Here is a 19,841-nt window from a genome sequence, read left to right on the forward strand (position 1 = left end):
TGGACTAGCAGTACATTGAAAATGGGCACTGTACCTTTTCCCAGACCTAAACTAAAACATTCTACAGTTTCAGTTCCATATTCCCATTGCAGTTACAAAATGCAGTAGATTGGAAGAAACTTTGCCATCTTCACAAACTTTTGTCCATTCACGGTTGCACATTAAGATAATTTACTTCACATAGAAATATAAAGGCTTCTGAAACTGGAAATACCTGGACAGTTAAAAATATCAGCTGTGGGGGGCTTTATGGCTGAAAATACTAGTCAATAATTTCATTGTTCCCCTACATCATTAATCTTAGACTTAAAATAGGCATGTTATCTGTTTGTTCATTCATTATAAGACCAATTTCTTAGCTGAGGCTAGACACTGTCAGCGTCAGGCTTCTGAGGGTCCTTGGCAAGACCCTCTCCATGGGCCCCCTCCCCCACAGGAGCCGCCTTCTCACTGCCTCGGTCATCCTCCACAGTGACTGCTGCTTATCTTCTTTCCCCTCATTGCTACCACCATTTCTCAACAGGTAGAGAATCTGCAAGGAAGCTGGCTGTGGCATCTGCTGCTCTTCCTTGTTACCACCACCATGGTCTGGACCAGAGCAAGCAAGAGGAAGGTGGACAAACAGGATGCACAAACAGGGCCCCAGGCAACTTGCTATGTTCCTACTGCACACAGAAAAGCAAGTGCAATGCTTGTCTTGGTAACTGACAACATGCAGGAACCATTTCATGCAAAAGCTCTCAGAAATACGACTGTCAGATGTGGTACAATGTAGAGTTCTGTCCCCTCATTTAGACTACCCTGTGCATTTCATGGCTGCTTTTGACCTGCAAAGTCATAATGGTTCAGCAACAGGTTAATTGAAAGACCACCTTAGAAACCTGTCTGGGTATTGAGATCTTCCTTGGAGACTTCTTCAGACAAGTAACTATACGATCAATCTGGCGGGTGGCTGCAAGAGACCATGCCTAACTTAAATCAATTTTAAAAACTCACCTAATCTTTCCTAAACATTTAATTGGTGCATAATGAGTTTGTCTGAAATGTTTTACTATTTTTGTTTTACTGTTGTTTTGTCTATTTTTATCTGGTCTTTATTCTGAAAGAAACTTTGTCCTGCTGTCAGATACTTGTTTGTAATTTTGATCTAAAATTATATTTTTAATGTGTTATATTATTAACTGCCTTTAGAGAATCATGACCTAAAAGAAGCCTATTAAATAAATAAATAAATGGCTGAGCAGGAATCTGAACCTTGTTTCCCATGTTCACCACATCTTACTGGTCCCTGTCTAACAATGGCCATTTGTAGCAACAAACACCTTGAGGCCCGTGAAGCAACCCATAGCCTAGAATCAGAGAAATCTCCATTTCACCTTCCAATTTAGGATTCTTCCCAAGGGCTCACTTTTTTTGCTTGATTTACACCCCAACTTTCTGCTAAAAATGTTACTCAAGGTCACTTACAAAAAAAATAAAATAAAATTGATTAAAAAATGAAACACATTAAAATATAACAAAGAGTTATACAATAAAAACAATGCCCAAACCACAAATGCGCTTTCAAGCCTAAGACTTTGAATAAAGACGTCTCCCCAGAAAGGGAGCGACCTAAGGCTTTCATGGGAAGGAGCCTCACAGCCTGGGGGGGCACTGAAATGGCCCTCTCTTGCATCCCCACCATCCAAGACTCTGATGATGGTAGTGTCAGCAGGAGGGTCTCTGCAGGAGATCTTAAGGAATGAGCAGGTTTGTATGGAAGAAGGCTGTCATTCAGTTAGCCTGGTCTCAAACTGTATTAAACCTTCATAGGTCATACCCAGTATTCTGAATTCTGCTTGGAAACAGACCAATAGCCATACAAGGGTCAACAGTCTGGCCACACTGTGCTGGACTACCTGAAATTTCTGAATATTTTTCAAAGGTAGCCCCACATAAAGTGCAAAATAATAGTCCAAATGGGATTTAACTAAAGCATGTGTAGCCATGGCCAGTTCAGACGTCTTTATCACCCAAGCTGATAAGGGGAACCAACACTCATTCTTTCCCCCTTCTCAATTGCCTTCTCATCAATTTGGCTGCTATCATTAAATACTTTTATTAGATTTGGCCCACTGTGGTAATCCAGAACATTTCCTAGTGATTTTAGAATCTAGGTGACGAATGAGTTCCAGTCTAGACAGGGCAACATCATCAACTGCACAGCCAGAACACAGACCGCCATTTGCCTCCAGCTTAACACTCCAACTCCAGGGAGCCCCGATGCACCACCACCCCATGTCTGTTGGATGACCTACAATGCAACGTGTTGTCAGGCTCTTAAGTCCTGGCCCCTCTTTACGATTTTCCTTCACCCCAGCCCTACAAGCCACAGGACACAAACTACTGTATAAATCACAGCTGGCACTAATTGGCTCACTGCGCCAGCAGCTCTGCTGAGAGGTCGCAGGCTAAACGGGGCTGTAGGAAGCAAAACTGCCCTCTCGTGCTCCCGCAGGGGGGTTCCTCCAGGTCAAAGATTAAACATACTGACTACAGAGGAAGCAGCATGCGTGGGAATAGCATGGTGTCCACCCTTTGTGGGTAAACAGAGAGCCTGCATTTTTCTCTTCCAGTGTGGTGCAGATCCAACTGCTTTCTCCCCACCCACTCAGCAACAGAATTTTATATCCTTGTCGCAGACCAGCCAGATCTTCCTCATTCATGCCAACTGGCCTCCATTTAAAGCAGTGCCAAACTCAGAATAGTCATAGAAGTTGCTCCGGAGCTAAATCAGGCCTGTGTGGGAAAGAATCATATACAAACGTTGGCATTGTCAGCCCAACCCCACCTTCCCAGTTCAGACCTGTGTCTCCCACCCCCATTCCTTTCCCCCTCCTTCTCGAGTGTCAGCCAGTGCATACAATGTAGGCAAGCTTGCCAGATTTCAAAGACAATCCAGTGATTGGTTGAACCTCTATTCAAAACGCAGTCCAAAAATATGTATCTCCCCTAGCAGAGCTCCAAATGTTATCGTCCTAGATTAAAAACAGGTGCAAAAGAATATCTGGGTTTAACCAAACAACAAGAGGCCAATGCTCCACCTCAGGCAGTTTTCTCAAATTCAAGGGGATTCTGGCATGGGATGTACATTACAACACAATCCTTGCGCACACCAAGTCAGCCATGCATTGCATGTTTTTCCCCCCCCAAATCCTCAAATAAAGCCAAAATCATCATCCCTTCCAGAAGCTTTCACCACCCCACTTCATTAACAAATGCTATTAAGATTAATGGACATTGGTGCAATAACCCACCATTCAGGACCTCCGCTTCCCATCCCTCCTTCCCTCCCTCCCTCCCTCAGCTTGCTACATTTTGCAACTGGCACAATCCTATCTCTCTTTCTGACAATACAACATTTATCTCTGAATCCTCCAAGCTGATTCACCTTGTTGCATTTCCCTCATACAACGCCGCCTTCCTTCCGCTTCTGGTGGGATGGAATTGACAAATACGAGGGGGGGGGAAATACATCAGGGTAGGCTTATCAGACACCCCCTCCCCCGCAACTCTTGTCAATTTCTAATTCATCTATCAATCTTTTTTTTCCTTCCTACTTCTTCCACGCATTCTTGTTCCCCCTCCACCCCCCTTTTCCTAATCATAATATTGGCACACATGCGCAGAAGATTCTTATATTTGGCAGGCAATCAACTAGAATTTTCCACACACGTGATATTTCTACTCCCTACCTTGAAAATATATATTATATAAGGCTAACAAAGGATCTGGAAAGGAAATGGGGGGGGAGGGAGAATGTAGATGTGTAGCCATAACTACAAATTACAGAAGACCAACCCTGCTTAGAATTGCCATCTCTTTCACCACCAACAGTACTTATGTATTTCAATTTAATACAAAAAAAATGGACGGCCAATTTGGAAAGAAAGAAAGAACAGCGCCTTTTATCTGTGTCAGTTAATGGAGGAGAATAACAGCCATTTCCATTAGTGAGAAATCTTAATCATCAGGGTAAAAACAGTCATGCAGAGATGGGGGTGGCAGAGGGGGGGAAATAACCTATTCAGTGAGATGGGTAAAGATTTATGGGATGGCTCAATTCTATGATTTGTCTACAAAAAGCAACACTGGATTAATAGTGAGCCAGGCTTTTCTAAACTGTGGTCTCTCAAGAGTTGGACATGGTAGAAAAGAAACACGAATGAAGCAATTGGGTTTTCAAAAATAGCTTGACAACCAGCTGTCATCTCCAGCCAGCGGCTGAAAACAGGACGGTTGTCTTCCAGCCAGTTACACCGCTGCAAATCTAGACTAGAAGGGCACCAGCTGGCAAGGAGCACTGCTGGCACGCATGGCCGACAGATCTGTGCTCCTACGCAGCCGGGTGAGGTCAGGGCACCAGGGCTTCCTCCCAGATCACACAGGCCTTCCTGCACTGCAGAGGGGGAGGGGAGAAATTGTGTTGCTGAACTGAGAGGCCAACAAGGAAAAAAGACTGAACCATGTGAGCTTTAAGAATGATCAGAATACGAAGGCTTGTAATCAAACTCAAGGGATTCCCCCCAAGCCCCCCCCCATGAAAATCCGAGGAAAGCGCTGGGATTTAAGATACTTCTCTACTGCCTATGCCGTGTTCCCTGGAATCTCTCTTGGGAACCACAGTTCCCAAGGTCCTCTGTCCTCCTGTTCCTCTGCCATTCTATGCACGGCTTGCACTTCTGTTCTTGCTCGATGCTTGGGGCCAACACGGTCCTTCTTCTGACTCCCTGCAGAACACCTTTTCAAATGCACTGCAGACATCCTCTGCTTTTTCTTGTGCAATCAGGCACATCTTAGTCTGCACTGCACTGAACTGTGTTGCATGGGATGGCTCTTAAAATGTGTTACTTTTTTCTGTTTCCAAGTGGTATGTTTCACATGTTTTACAGCAAGGGTGGGGAACAATTTTGGATTCGGTGGCCAAAATGTCCTCTACCACTACTGAGATCAGATGACAGGAGGGGGCAAGTACCCACAGCACTGGGGCAGAGGCTTATTGCCCTGGCATTACTGAGTCCCCAGCCAAGGTGCCAGCTGGAGCTCCTCCACTTGGCACCTCAGACAGGAAGCATGTTTCACTTCACGCGGACTTTTCCGAGCTAGGGAAAGCCTGCATGGAGCAAAGCCACTGAAGCACCAGCTTTGATTCTCTTTCACAATCCCCAGAGGGAAGGGGAGGCAGAGGTGAAGTAGACTCAGGAGGCACCTTGAAACACCAGCTGAGCGCACAGCGAGATTGCGGTCTCCCTCCTCAAGCAGGGAAGGCAAACGAGGAGCCCTTCTTTCCGGGACATCGAGGAAAGCTTCTGCCGAGGTCCGCAAGTTAGAGGTTCCCTCTCTCTGTTTTCATACCTTGTATGCTGCCTTGCGAAGGAAGCACATCTTGACATCTTTTATATACATGTCCATGTAGCCATAACTCGGGTAGATGTTGCAGCAAACTACTTCTTCACATTTTTGGAAAAGGGGAGCACTGTTAGGGACAACATTTTGGAAATAGTACTGAGACACCAGTTAGCCCTCTCTCGGACTCATAACTGCTCTTAGTATCACAGAAATTTCAAATCCTTCTGTTAATGTAGAGAAGTGGCCAGAAACACTGCTGCTTGGTGGATGAAGCTTGCCGTTTCAATATCCCTGTCTCCAACCTTGTCTAACTTACCTCATAGGGTTGTTGTGACAGTACAATGGAAATGAGGAGGAAAGTTATATATGCTGCTTTGGACTCCTCAGAGGAAAATGTGGGATATAAATGCAATAAATAATCAGCTTTGATGATCGCAGGGGCCCAGCACATGATATGATTTCCACAGCCCAAACATTTCACACCTGAGTTCATCATTTGCTTAAACACCACAGTAGCTAGTACTGCTGCTGTGCTCACACCCATTCTGTTGCACAAGTGAGAACTACACCTAGCTCAGGGAATCAGTGCTTCCTAAAGTAATCACAGAAATAAACAGAAATGCTCATTTCTAGAGCGGGACAGTCCTGCTTACCTCTCCTGATCCAGAAATGAGCATTTCTGCTGACCTCTGGCCAATTTAAGAACCCCCTAGGTCCCTGCTGCACTACTGGCAGATCCCACTGATAAACAGGCAGGATAGGACACTGCCTAAACATTTTAAATGAGGCTTTACTTTTACCTCTATTTCATACTGTAGTTTTAATCTTTTATGGTGTATTTTATGTTGTATTTTCTCATTTTGTTTGTTGTATGTTGTACAGAAGGCTTTGACTATTGGGCAGTAGAAACTCAGTCAGTCAGTCAGTCAATCAATAAAATACTTTGTGTAATAAATTGTACACTTTAAATAAAATTCTGGGTTACTCAGTAAAACCAGCATGGGGTCTAGATTTATTCAAAATGCTTAAATCTGAAGCCCCTCACCTCTAGGGAAAAAACAGATGAAAGCTACCCATACAGGTTTTCCCAGAAGGCATAACTGAGCCTGAAATAAAAGTATGTCTGTTAATGTCCTTTACTGCATCACATTACTCCACATCTTCAACCTTGTGCAAGTTTCATGTCTAGTTCAGAAACACCAGGATGGAAAAGAGCAATGCCTCTCTCCAAGAGGTTGGTCACCAAAATGTCATGACAGAGTATGCCCAAGTAACTAACTTTCATTTATGCCAGCCTACTGTAATCTGGAGTCCACCTAATATGCTGGACTATAAATTCCATTATCCCAGGCACTATGACCATGCTAGCAAGGGATGTTGAGAGGGAACCAGGTTGTGAAAGGTTGATTCGTATGACAACCATTTGCAATTTCTGCTGCTTTCCTATTGCAGTGATGCTCAAACTGAACTTCTAGCGAAACTGCAGGGTTGTGCAAGATATAAACAACTAAAAACCAAGTACATTACCATAACCAGGGCCCCAAGAGGTTTCTCTCACAGGCAACAGGAACAATATTCAGTGCACAAGATTCATGTCCAGATGCATTTTGGTGGTGAAAATCCGTGTCAGTAGGAAAATTTCACTGTTTTTCATCCCAGTAAATCAGTACACACAGATTGAAGGATAAAAATATCACAATCAACATGGCTGGGTTGGCATACATTCCTTAAGCAGCAGTGTCTTGTAGGAAAATACATACTGCAACAATATAACACCTAAGTTGTTCAAGGATCACCCACTTCCATGCATTCCCCATGAATAGCTGCTCTACAGCCTGATATTTCCACAAATTGTCCATTGCCCAACCCAGCAATGACAGAATTACAAGATACTTACATATGCATAGCCTAGCTTTACCTTCCTCAAACTGGTGCCCCACAATATTTTTGACAACAATTCCCAGCATGCTTGACTACTGGCCACTGGCCTGAGTTGGTGGAAGCTGAGGTCCAGAACATTTCATGAAGACTCAAGGCACAGTAAGTAGCAAGAACTGTTAGAGTGCCCAAAGTCTAATTAAATCCATAAGATTTGTCTTTTCCACAAAGATTGTGTTACCATTTAACTGTCTTTCTGACAAGCCCTAATAGGATACCCAGTTTTTCTGAGAAATGAAGCTGTACTGCAACAACCATTGTTCAACCCAGTCACAGCCCAAAGCCATTTGGGAAGTGTCCACCAATTTGCAAGATAATCATACCAAGCCTTCAGGAGCTGCTTAGCAGACTCATATCTGTCCCATGTACATACTGATGCACACTCATCCAACATCATGGCTGAAGCCATAAAGATTACCCCAATATATCAAAAACCAAAGCACACAGCACAGCTTTTTATAGGAGAGAGATTTTTGTGAACTAGCTACACACAATAAAACCACAAAATACCCCTGACATTGAATATGGGTAAATACCCCTGCAGATGTATGAACTCCGAAGAAGCACTTCCTGTGCTAATTATCACAGTATAAACCAATGCAAGCTATGTGTGAAAGAAAGCAATTTCTTACTACTTTACACCCTAATATTTAAACCAAAAGCAAGAAAGCAACAATAAAAACCCTCCTTGTCCACCAGTCATTTATCATCTGTAACTTCTCCGATATCTTTAGTGATAAGCAAAGGAAGATAATGAAATATAGGACTAGGAGGCCACTGATAATTGGAGCAGGGGCAGACTACTGTGTTAAGACACAGTGCTGAACAGAATTTACATGTTCTAAGTATCCCTTGCTGATCAATCCACGGACAAAAGTATGAAAACCACTGCGGCATACTGAATAGTGTGTTGGACCAGAGCTCAGGAGATCCGGGTTCTAGTCTCCACTCAGTCATGAAGTTCTTGGGTCAGTCACTCACTCTGAGTCTAACCTACCACACAGGGTCGTTTTAAGGTTACAGCACAGAAGAGAAAGAGGATTATGTAAGTACCTTGGGTTCCCTACAAGAGGCAAAAAGACAAGATATAAATATAATAAAATAGAAATTAAATAAAAATAGACTACCTGAATGTGCCTTTGTAAGACTCCAGCCTTTAAAACTGCTAGAGGAAATTTTCATGTACTTTTTCTAAGATCTTTGAGTGAAGGGTTCATTTTTTAAGGAAGTCTCCCGATATCACTCATTTGGCCTTGAACATATCCAACTTGCATTCTGTCACATTACTCTCAAGGATAAGCTTGACAATGGTCATACCATGGTATTCTTGAAGATCAAAGCACCCTTCCTCTCAGATACCAGACCACCCTATGTGAACTGGGCCTTCCTGTCCCTTTCATGTCCTGCTGCCCTCCCTTTTTACTCCTATTTCTGTGGTTTCGTTTTGCTTATTTTTGAATAGCACTTAGATGTAGGGACTGCATCAGTATTACTTTTAACTCTGGAAGTTCAAGAGGCATACCCTTCTTTCATCCATACCCAATATCGAGTCTGCTCCATCCAAGAGCCACTCATTCAGCTCAACAGGCCTGTGCAACAGCTGGCCGGGATCAATGGGACAACTGCCCTCATCCAAGTCATACCAGTGGATCCAATCTCATAGAGCACCACTGGCCCCAACGCTTCAGAACCATCTTTCCACTACTGTTTGGCTACCAAGCCCTCCTCCTTGTCACTGGAGGATTTTTGCTCCCATGGTCACCCTGGCCGTTTCACCATCCTTCATTAATTCAGTCACCCTGTGAGGGGGCAGCCCTCAGCGCCAGCCAAAATGGGCACAGACCAACAAGCCGCCAGCTATCCCCCTCACGCCTCCAGCACACCTCTGTCACAGTCACATAACCCAGCTGATGCCAATCCCAATCACAAGGCACCCTCATTTCCCACCATATCTGACAGACCCAACAACGCCAAATGCAGAGGCCAGTCAGTCAGTTTCTCCCTCCTGGGCAACCGCCTTGCCCTAAAATAAACTCAGAGCGCTGCTGAACCGCTTCATGCTCCTGTCCAAGGAGATGGGGCAGGCTTGCCCGTGCGTGCGGTCACTAGAGAGGGATTCCCTTCCAATCCTCCAACGAAGGTACTTCCTACTCCCCAAGCAGGATCCAAGTCCCAAAGCGTGGCCTGAGGTGACTCAAGCACCACCACAGGGGGAAGAAATGGGGCGTCTGACAGTATTTACGAGGCGGTGGGGCTGCGAGTGGGCGCATGGGGTGCGCTGGACACTTTCAAGCCGCCCCTCCCCCATCCCCTGCCCACACGGAAGTAGAGGTGTCATGCGGGGGGCTCCCCAACAACGTTCAGAAGCTCCTGGCACATGGTGGTGGTGGTGCTGGTGGTGATGATGATGATGATGATGAGGCGGGGGTGGGGAGGGGGAGATGGGAAACCCTCCCCACATCCCGCGCCCCGCTTCTCCCCCTCAGACAAGCTGAATCATGAAGCCGATGGGAACTCTCCGGCGCTCGAGAGCTTCCAAGCCGTTTGGCCGGCGACGTGTGGGGGAGGGGCGGCTAGCTCGGACCGGACCCCCCCCCCCTCGGAAGGTTCCAAAAGCCGCCGGGCGGGCAGTTCGCGCTGGGTGAGGCATTAGGGCGAGGGCAAAAGAAGCAGGAGAGGGGGGGAGGTTAAGGGGAGAGGCCAAAGAGGGGGGTGGAACTCCGGGTCCCTCAACATTCCGAAGCCGTTGGGCAGCGCGCGCGCGGCGGCTTTGTGGGGGGGGGGCGGGTGGCGGCGCGAGGGCGGCGGCGGCGGCGGCGGCTCGGAACTCCCGGCCCCTCACCGTTCGGCAGCCGTTGGTTGTTTACAAACAAGCTGCCCCCCCGCCGCCGCCGCCGCCGCCGGCCGCGGCGCTCGGGGGACGCCGGGGCATTTCTTTTCCCGCCAAAGCGCTGAGGGGCAAATCGGGGGGTGGGGGTGGGGTGTTGTTTACCTGGAAGCGCCTCAGTCCCTTCAGCTGCTGCTGGCGTGGATGCTGTTGGTGTCAGCGGAGCAGCCTCAGCCTGAACAGCAGGCGGGAATATGTCGCCTGGGCTGTTGTCCCCTGCTCCTTCTTCCTCCTCCTCTTCCTCCTCTTCGTCTTCATCCCCCTCCACCTCAGACACCACCATCTCCTCCTCCTCTTCCTCGTCCTCCCTCAGAGGGGAAGCCATGGTGGTGCTGGAGGAGGGGGGTGGGGGAACACAGAGAAAAGCAGAAGGGGGGGCAACCCCCCTTCCCTCTCTCTCACTCACACACACACAAAGCTCCCCCCCCCCTTCAGATCACCTCAGGAAAAAAAAGGGAAAAAGTCCCATAAATTAAAAGAAGTCTCCTTCTTTAAAACTTTGTTCTTCCTTGTAATGTTTCCTCCACCCCCTTAAAAAAAAATAATAATAAGGGGGGAGTAAAGATATATTTAAATTCTGAGGGGGGAGTTCAGGGTAATATTTTCCACAAGAGCTAGAAACAAAAATGGCCGCCCTTAAATTATTTTTAAAACAGACCCCCCCCGGAGGTAAAAGATATATATGTTCCCCCCCATATAAAAAACAAAACAAAACAAAATGGCTGGCTTAATTTTAACCCCCTCTTCCTTAGGGTTAAAAAAGATCCCCACTTCCAAAAATCAGTTCCAAATTAAAAACAAATCCCATGCAAGAAAAAATGATAAAAGGTAAAGGCTTTTTCTTCTTGCTGTTGTTATATTTTCTTTTCAATCTCCAAGATCTGTGATCATGAACAATATTTAGACATTCCTGGCACTGGGGGGAAACTGACAAGATTTCTGCATAAAACAAAGATGGCTGCTCTAAATTATTTCTTTTTTTTTTTCTTATGCTCTCCCCCCACCTCCCTCAATAAAAATATTTTTTACAGGGAGGGGGGAAGAGAGAGAAAAGGTTGGATTAATCAGTACTCATGCTCAGTTATGACATCAGCATAAAATTGTTAAAGGTTAACTAGTTCCATACTAGTATCACCATGACTTTTCTGTGTGCCCGTCTCTGCTTTACTAGCACAAGAGAAGAAAGAATAGGGGTGTTTTATTTCCTCCCCCCTTTTTTTTTCTTCTTCTTCTTCTGCTAACTTTAAATACTTCAGAAGGGAGTGGTTTATTTCTCTGCTTTTCCTCTAGGGCAAGAAAGGAAGAATAGAAGAGAAAAAAAACACACACTGATTACTGCAGTTCATTAAAAGATTTTACCCACAGTCACATAAGTGGATTTCACTGGTTTCATAGAGGAGACTTTGGCTTTTTTATTTTTTATTTTTTTAACTGAGTGGGGGGGTTGTTGGGGGTTTTTTTGTTCCTTTAAGGTGTGTTTTTGGCCAACTAATATACAGAAAGCCTTTTTCCATACATATATATAAATACAAACACAGAAAGAGAAAGGTTATATTTATCTTAGTACGTTTGCCCCCACATGAATAAATCAGTACGCTATTAAATGTTGTGTTACAAAATCTCTCTCTCGCAACTTTTTTTTCTCATCGAACTATTGGGGAGCATTTTTAAAGCAGGTTATGAAAGAAGGATGACTACAGTCAAGCACCCAGTTATATATACAGACTGAACCCCACTGAGGCTTAAAACATGTCTAAGGCTTCAATCCCGTTCTCACCAGGGAAGAAGTCCCATTGAACTCAGTGGGGTTTCTTCTGAGTAGCCACAATCAAGGATTCTGCTGTAAGATGGGCATCTACAACACCCCCCAGCCCCTTTATCAAAGGGGAAATAACCTTTGTGTGTGTGTGGGGGGGTGGAATAAAACCTAAACAGGCAGTCAAGCTTTTACTTTTGGACAAGCTAGCCAGCGATTTTGTTGTTGGGTTAACTGTGTTATTTAACTCTTACCAGCCCAGAGTGCCTGGGTTAGGACTTCACACCGACAACCTACAGAATGCAGTGATCATAGATAGTTAATTGAAAGCAGAAGTGAGGAACATGGTGGACTCAGCAGGTTCGCTCACTCCCACTTATGTGCAAACTGATTCAATACAATCTTTAAGTTACCTTTTTTCTTACTTGTGGTCACAGGAACAGGTTCCAAAACCAAGGAGGTTCCATTTTTTAAATCAAAAGATTCTGTTAAGTTACCGTTTTATATTTCTAGTTATTATGTTTGTGCAAATGGGGTTTCCTATCCTGAATAGATGAAGAGAGAAAAATCTAGTCCAGCATGGACCAGCCTGTATCACAAGACACACCCTTGCAAAAGAAAATGAGGCAAGTTTAAGGCTGGAAGGGCATCGTGATGTAGGATAACACTGCTGCAGTCAAAACAGGTAGGCAAGTCCTGAACAAAATCCAGGTTTGAAATTTGTATGGATTCCAGTTCAAATCGAGGCTCACTTGTTACAGAGCGAATACCCATCAAAGGAAGTTAGAACTACTGACCGGGCAATCCTGTGCATACCTACTATACCATTCAATGGAACTTCTGAGCACACATGCACAAGATTGAATTGTGGGATATCCTCAGTATATAATAGAGTTTTCCTGCCCTCATTAAAAGTGCTTCTTAGGGACCTGATCCTACATCTGAATAGTGCCACTTGTATTATAGAAACTGTACGAATAACAGCCAAATGTCTTTATGGAGGACAAATGAATAGCAGTTCTCTCCATGAGATTTGATACTAGAATTTTTAAAATCTTTGACATGTTCTTCCCAGCAGAATTTCCCAGCAGATCTTATAGTTTAAAAGATTTTATGCAACTTAGCTTTATACAGTACTGTAACGTGACAGAAACACAAGGTTTGTGTTACTTTTAAAATACGCTTTTCTAAACATTACCTACAATAGTTGATTCTCCCACACCCCAGTGTTTGTGAGACAAAAGTCTGCAGATTTTCTCATCACTGTTACTGTCTTCATTACATTTTCATTTTTTTTCCCAAGCAATTCTGGTTATTTTTGGACCTGATCCTTCCCATTGTCCAAATAGCAAAGAAATTATTTCTGAAAATGAAGAGGATTCATTTTCATCTTACCAAAGGATTGTCTACAAACACAAGGTGCACAGATTATTGTTCCAAGGTAGTCCCACTTAAAGCTATGAGTTTGTTAAAGATAATGTTTTGTATATAATATATAATGCAGACGATTTCATTGTTTCTCATCTGCATTGCTTTGAAAAAGCTGTGTAATACTCTGTTCTTAAGGGTATCCAAATACCCCAATATATTTTACTGGTTAACAGAATAAACTTCATCAGAAAATCAGACAAACTTAAAAACAACGAGGTTCCTTTGAAATACTACACATTTATTTATATTGAAATTGGACCAGAGCTTAAATCCTGTTTCATATATATTTTGTAATACTGAACTAGACATAGTAGTAAAGTTGATCAAACATTTAATTAATTTTGAGGAGCACAAGTTTTCAAATTTTCTTCCATCTGTAATTCTGCTGCAAATAAAAACGCCATGACATATTATACAGAAGAAAACTCACTGATCTTGGTGAAGCTTCTTTTTACATAAGTTTGCTTAAAAACATGTCACATCATATCTGAATAATTCCCTGTGAAGACAGCAGTTTTATGGTCAGTGAGACACTTGCTTTATTGGCCAGAGTGGGGGCAGGTTTCCTTTTATGGGAACAGAAGGACAGCAATCCCAGCTACCAAAGCATGGCTGTTCTTGTGAAGTGTTCAACCTAACCCTATGCTTATTCCCCTGCAGACTAGTTATAAATGTCCACAGAGGAGTAACAGTGCCTGCAGGAGACACGGCTTGCCAATGAATGGATCCCCCATGTGGCTTTTATATTTAACGCAACACCCTCTGAAGCCCTCCAGGAGCTTGGGCGCCAATCCCATCCACTCATGTTGAAACATTTCCCTGGCAGAGCTGGAAGCCACTGCTCCAGGAAGAGCTTTGGAGGTTTCATGCCATCAAAATAGTTTCCTCTAAAATGCAATTTCTACTTCACTTACTGAGCATTTCTCTATTAGGAGGAAAGGTGAAAGATTAAAGTGGTGCAATATTATCTGAATTTAGACCTGGGATTTCATCCGTTTTGAGTATTATATGGCACATTAGTCAAAAATAAAACAATGAGAACAAAACAAAACTTTCCAAAAGAAGGAGGGAAAAGCCTTTTTGGATTTTGACCTTAGCTGTTTGTGGCTTGGACCTTGTTGCTCAAGGGAACAGACTGCAGAGAGGAAAAAATCTTTTCCTTCTGTCTCTTGCCTGCCTTTGATCTTTTTTTCACAATAATGAAGCTTCAAGAATCCCATCAAGGAATGTACAGCATGATACTAATCGTGGAAATGTGTTGATTTTGACAGTTCGCCCCATCATCATGTGTATCTAGCCTTTCAAGGGGCTCAAAAACATGCTGCTCATTACCCCACAAACCTTTTCTTCTCTCAAGGGAAAGGTGACTGTTCCGTTTGGGATGGAGGCAGGAAACTTTCAAGCCCTTTCTTTCGAGGATTATGCCATGGTTGTAACATGTGCACGCACGCACGCATACGCGCACACACAGTGTGAGCGCTGTCAGAAACATAGGAATTACATACTTCGATTCAAAAAATCAGTGTAGAAGCATTTGTCAGAAATACTTCCTGTGACCTCAGGCAGTTTATTGACACCTCTGCCAACTTCCAGCATTTGGAAAACATGAGGCATCCCATTGCTTGGATCACATGTCTTAAGACTCATGATAAAATTACTCTGAATTTGGGAATGGCCACAGGGCATCCTGCATCATTCCACAACTGGTTCTGAAAGCTTCCGCTCACTCTATCCAGTAACTGAGGCCTAAAGACAAACACCTCCCACCATTTTGGCTCATTAAGCAGCACTGGAGGATTTCCAGGTCAGAGTTCATACTCTGCACGGCCTGCTTTAGCCACAGCCCAGTGCATTTTCCACCACAGCACAAAGGATCTTGGGTAGCAGGAGCTATTTGTTTCATATTGCACCAAATTAAAGTATATCCCATTTGAAATACAGAAAATGCTCCCATAAATTCACAGTTGTTCTGTCATCTGAGGTTCATCTGGCTCCATTGCTTTTTAGGGAGCTGGCAAAGACATTGTTATTTAACAGTTTGGTTGAATATTTTTCTGTTTTAATGGTAATGTTTCTCTACTTTTAACTGTAGTCCACAGAAACTGTGATTATTGTTAGTATATAATGTTAATGTGATTTTATGGTTGTTTGTATTAGGAATGGAGAGTGCTATCAAGTGCTTTTATATATTGTGATGTTTTTATAGCTTCCTTAAGTTCTCCTGAAAATAAGGTAGGATGCACATTTTTAAAATAAAAAATAAGAAAGGTGTTTGGCTGTACAGTAATAACCATTACTTTGTTCATCCATCTCAGAATAGGAAACAAACCAAGAGAGAGAGAAAAGCAAGCACTGCATAGCAGGCCTACATACCAGTGCTTGCTGTCGTTGTCTTTATCACTTTTACATCTCAGCTTCCTTCTAAAGATCCCCAGGTGGAATCTCCTCTTTTAAACAGATTAGTGTGATAGATTAGGCTAATGATTTGGCTGGAGGTCATCTAGCTGGGCCTCCCTGGCCCTAGTCCAGCCTCTATGCCAAGCGGCTTGATTGTCCACGTGGTACCAAAAAATTCTCAACCGTGGCAGCCAGAGAGAGCTTACCATTCAGTCCCTAGATTTGTGCAATGGTAAAGTGATTGGGTATAAGATGAATATGCGTGAGGAACAAGTCAGAGGAACATTGTTGGTTTCTCAAGGATGGGAACTTGTGTGTACGCAAACTTCACATATGTTTTCACAAACATTTTTAAGCCACCTTTTTGCCTTTTAAACGATTCCTAAGGAGAATAACAAATCTCAGTAAAATAATTTACCAAAAAAATCAAATCAATTGACAGTGCAAACCTACGCATGTTTACTCAGAAGTAAGCCTCTGTTCAATGGGATGCACTCCCAATTAAGTGTACACAGGATTGCAGCAAAGAGCTGCCAACTGCAGCTAAACTCCACAAGAAAATAATGGATTATTCTACAAACCCCCTGCCAAATAATCTATGGAAGAGCCATCCTTCCTTCAGAGTAAAAGATCAGGGCCGAGGCCAAACTGAAACGGAAAAGATGCTCCCTTGCATATCCATCTACCATATGTCAGCTGAGGTTGTCCCAGGTGGTGGTGGTGGTGGGACAGCAAGAAGAGAAAGGAGGGCAGGTCACAGGTCAAGAGAAATTCTGCTTTTGTGGTCAGGACTTCCTTTCAAAAACGGAGGCTGGAAGATGGGTGGCAGCAATCCCATCTGTTCTCTATACAAGTGAAGGTTTCCCAGAGGTTATGGGACCTGCCAGTACAAGATAAGGTTCAACCTTCACGTCTCATTTTTATAACCCACAGTTAGGAGGTTGCTCCTTCCCCTACAACAGCTGCCAGGGACAGCAACTACCCGAGGAGAGCAAAAGCGAGAGGGCAGCTGGGGCCTTATTAGCATTATGGGGGGCGAGTAGACAGATGCCGCTATTTCTGCCACCACTGAGCAGAAATGTGGATGCCCAAGGAGCAGAGGAGGACAATGTGCTTGTGAGTAGACTGCAAACGGTGAGAAACGAGGTGGGCGTCTAGGATCAGAGGACGGCGCCAGTCCCTTACGCTGAGTCAGACCACTGGTCTGTACAGCTCAGCCATGTCCACCACATTGAGCGCTGGCGGCTTTCCAGAGATTCCGCCAAGGGTTCTTTCCCAGCCACACCTGGAGGTGCAGGGAATTATGCAGGGCCTAAGGCATGCAACGCGTGCGCTCCAGCACTAAGCGGCACCCCTTCTCCAAGCTGCCCTGGATATTTTCAGGTGTATGTGCCTCGAGCAGCTGGAGCACACGGGGAGCTGTGGCATTGTTTCCACCTAAATATGCACAGGGTTGCACCCTTAATGTATATAGCACTGGCTGTTTTAATTAACGTTCTCCTGGTTATGTGTGGAGAGAGAGTTTTTTAAATTTCATACGCATAAATGTTTTGGGATTGCAACAGGAGGAAACCCTTGGGAAGACTACACTGCTAGAATTTCCTAAGTCTCTGAAGGGAAAAAACCCATCATATAAATGCATCATACTAAATTAAGTTACACTTGCTGGGACAAAATATGTTTAGGATTCTGGCATATTTAGTATCTTTTGGCTTCAGAGTGCACTGTAAATTCCTCCATTACACATTTGTGAGAATCTCCCTTTATGTGCTTTTTACCCTCTTTACATCTTTGGCCCTTCAGTTTCAGGTAGGTTTCCAAATGTGGCTGTAGTGCTAAACAAGCCTGAGCAGAACGTTCACAAACATTTGGGGCTGGATCAGAAGCTGTCTTTAAAAGTTAACAGGCTAGCTTTGTTCAGTCAATAACCTCCCTGGAGATCTGTCATGTTCGCTCCTTCTGAAGGAAGATCCTCTCACCCACCCACCGCCTCTCTCAAAGCACCGCCACTTTGCCTACAGACACGGGTCAGCAGGCGGAGAACCCAGCTGCTGCCTGGCAAGAGAGAAACACCCACCAAGCAATTATCGCACAAGTACACTCACTGGAGGGAGTTACACCGCACCACAGGGTTCCCTGCTCCCCCGGAGGTCTAGCCTGACTCTGCTCTAAGCATTTCCTTTTCTACCGCACTGGCTATCCATGCATGATGATCCATGGATGCTTCTATGCTATATGGCTGGACTGGCAGTTAACATTTCCTTTTCTCTCTCCGTGAGTGTATGTGTCTTATCCAGATCTTGATAGTTCGCTAAGAACTACCTTTGGTAGCAACCTCTCAGCAGCAAGCCTGAGCAGCAAAGTGCGGAGATGTGTTTACTATGGCAGCTCCCCAAACACGCTGATAAAGCACATTTCAGAAGCACTGCAATGTCATCTGACTGGCAGTCATGGCCCCTGATGAATGGGAATTCCATGAGGGTTATCTTTAGTTTTAATTTTTTATTTTAAAAGTTATACTTTTTAATATAATTAAATATTGGGACAGTGCAGCTGGAATTCTTTAAAAATCAAAATGCATTATTTTGATGGCTTGTGTAGTGTAATTTATACTGAATTAACACAATACTGAGTTCTTTACCCCTAGGCAGATATTATGAGAAAAATTTGACATGGGGAAGAATTAGAAAAACATGAGTTTCCACAACACACTTGACTGCATGGATTTACCTTTTCTACCAATGCAGGATGTCAAAGCAGACTTTGGCTGCAATCCTAAACACACTTAATAGAAAGGAAACCCAGCTGAAAGATGCATAGGATTGGGTATTTTGTACTGACTCCAAGCCCAAAGGGCATAAACAGATTATTAAGACTCAAATACATATTTTTCCCTCACATCATTTCAACAGGTTGAATACAGATTTAATCCTATCTAAAGGAGTCCCACTGAAATCAATGGATCTACTCCAAATACGATAATCTGTATCCAACCCAAATTATTTAAGGGAATATTTACAGGTGTTTAGAGAATTTTAGACATTTTTCCAACTAATGCAGCACTACAAAAGAATAATCTGGACTTATCAATAGTCTTTTTTCTGACTCCACAGTCTGTTTTATTAATTTTTTAATTATTCCCATCCTCCCAGGCTAGGCTGAGAAAAACAGCAACCCAAGGTTGCTGAGCGGGGACTTGCATGATTCTAACACTATCAGCCAAAAGGCATTGTACTGTTTAACAGATTTTGGGGGTAAGAAAGGCAGATAGAAGCAGCAGTGGGAAAACACTGGAGGCTAATGAACAAATGAGGCAGCACCACAAAAACCTCACCCAGAAACTTTCCAGGCCCCGAGGTGCCTACTGCCAGGGGGACAGGTAACCTTAACAACCAAGATTGCATTTGGATATAAAAGAATGCTTCCTTCCAAATGAAAAAGGAAGAGCGGCAGTAGGGCGTCTCCCAATTTTCATGCCCCTGGAAGATAATGAATTGCTGGATGTAAGAGTCAGCACTGTATTTAAAACCATTTGAAAAGTTGCATTGCTGCAAAATGGCTACTTGATGAGCCATGCCTGACCCCTAGTGGCCACCAAGGTAGACTGCTCGCTAATTATAAGACCTGCAGGACGCGATGGGCCTCTAGCCAAAGGTCCCTTCCTCTGAGCCACTGAAAATAATACATTTTACGGCATCCTCATTTCCAGAAAATATCACCACCTGAAGAATTGTGAATCCTGGCCTAGGTGGTGCCTGAAACTGGACCGAATAAGCCCAAGAAATGGGGGTACAAGATTAGCTAGAAGTCTGACTGGAAGGAATCACTTTACTTCTTACATGGAGATATAGCAGCCTGATCCATTAGGAGAAAGCAATGATGAGCCTCAAATCCAGAAAACGTTTCACTGTAACACAGGACCTTCATCACTTCTGACCCAGAAATACATGCCAGCAGGGCCACCATCTTGTCTATCTTCTTGGTGCCCGCTTCACACATCTCCGTGATCAACATGGGCAAAGCAGGTGTTGCCTCTCTGCTCTT

The 19,841-nt window shown here is 44.0% G+C and overlaps 1 protein-coding gene across 2 annotated transcripts in view; it reads right to left on the bottom strand.

Moving 5' to 3' along the window:
- Positions 1 to 10,538, bottom strand: part of CHD3 (chromodomain helicase DNA binding protein 3) — a 55,639-nt gene extending 45,101 nt beyond the window's left edge. For both annotated transcript variants that reach the window (XM_044417166.1, XM_044417164.1), the window contains exon 1: positions 10,319 to 10,538. In XM_044417166.1, coding sequence (XP_044273101.1) covers positions 10,319 to 10,538 — 220 coding nt within the window. The remainder of the gene's footprint in view (positions 1 to 10,318) is intronic.
- Between the last annotated feature and the right edge of the window lie 9,303 nt (positions 10,539 to 19,841).

Source organism: Varanus komodoensis, unplaced genomic scaffold (assembly GCF_004798865.1).
Source record: "Varanus komodoensis strain SLA01 unplaced genomic scaffold, ASM479886v1 scaffold87, whole genome shotgun sequence".
NCBI classification, from domain to species: Eukaryota; Metazoa; Chordata; class Lepidosauria; order Squamata; family Varanidae; genus Varanus; species Varanus komodoensis.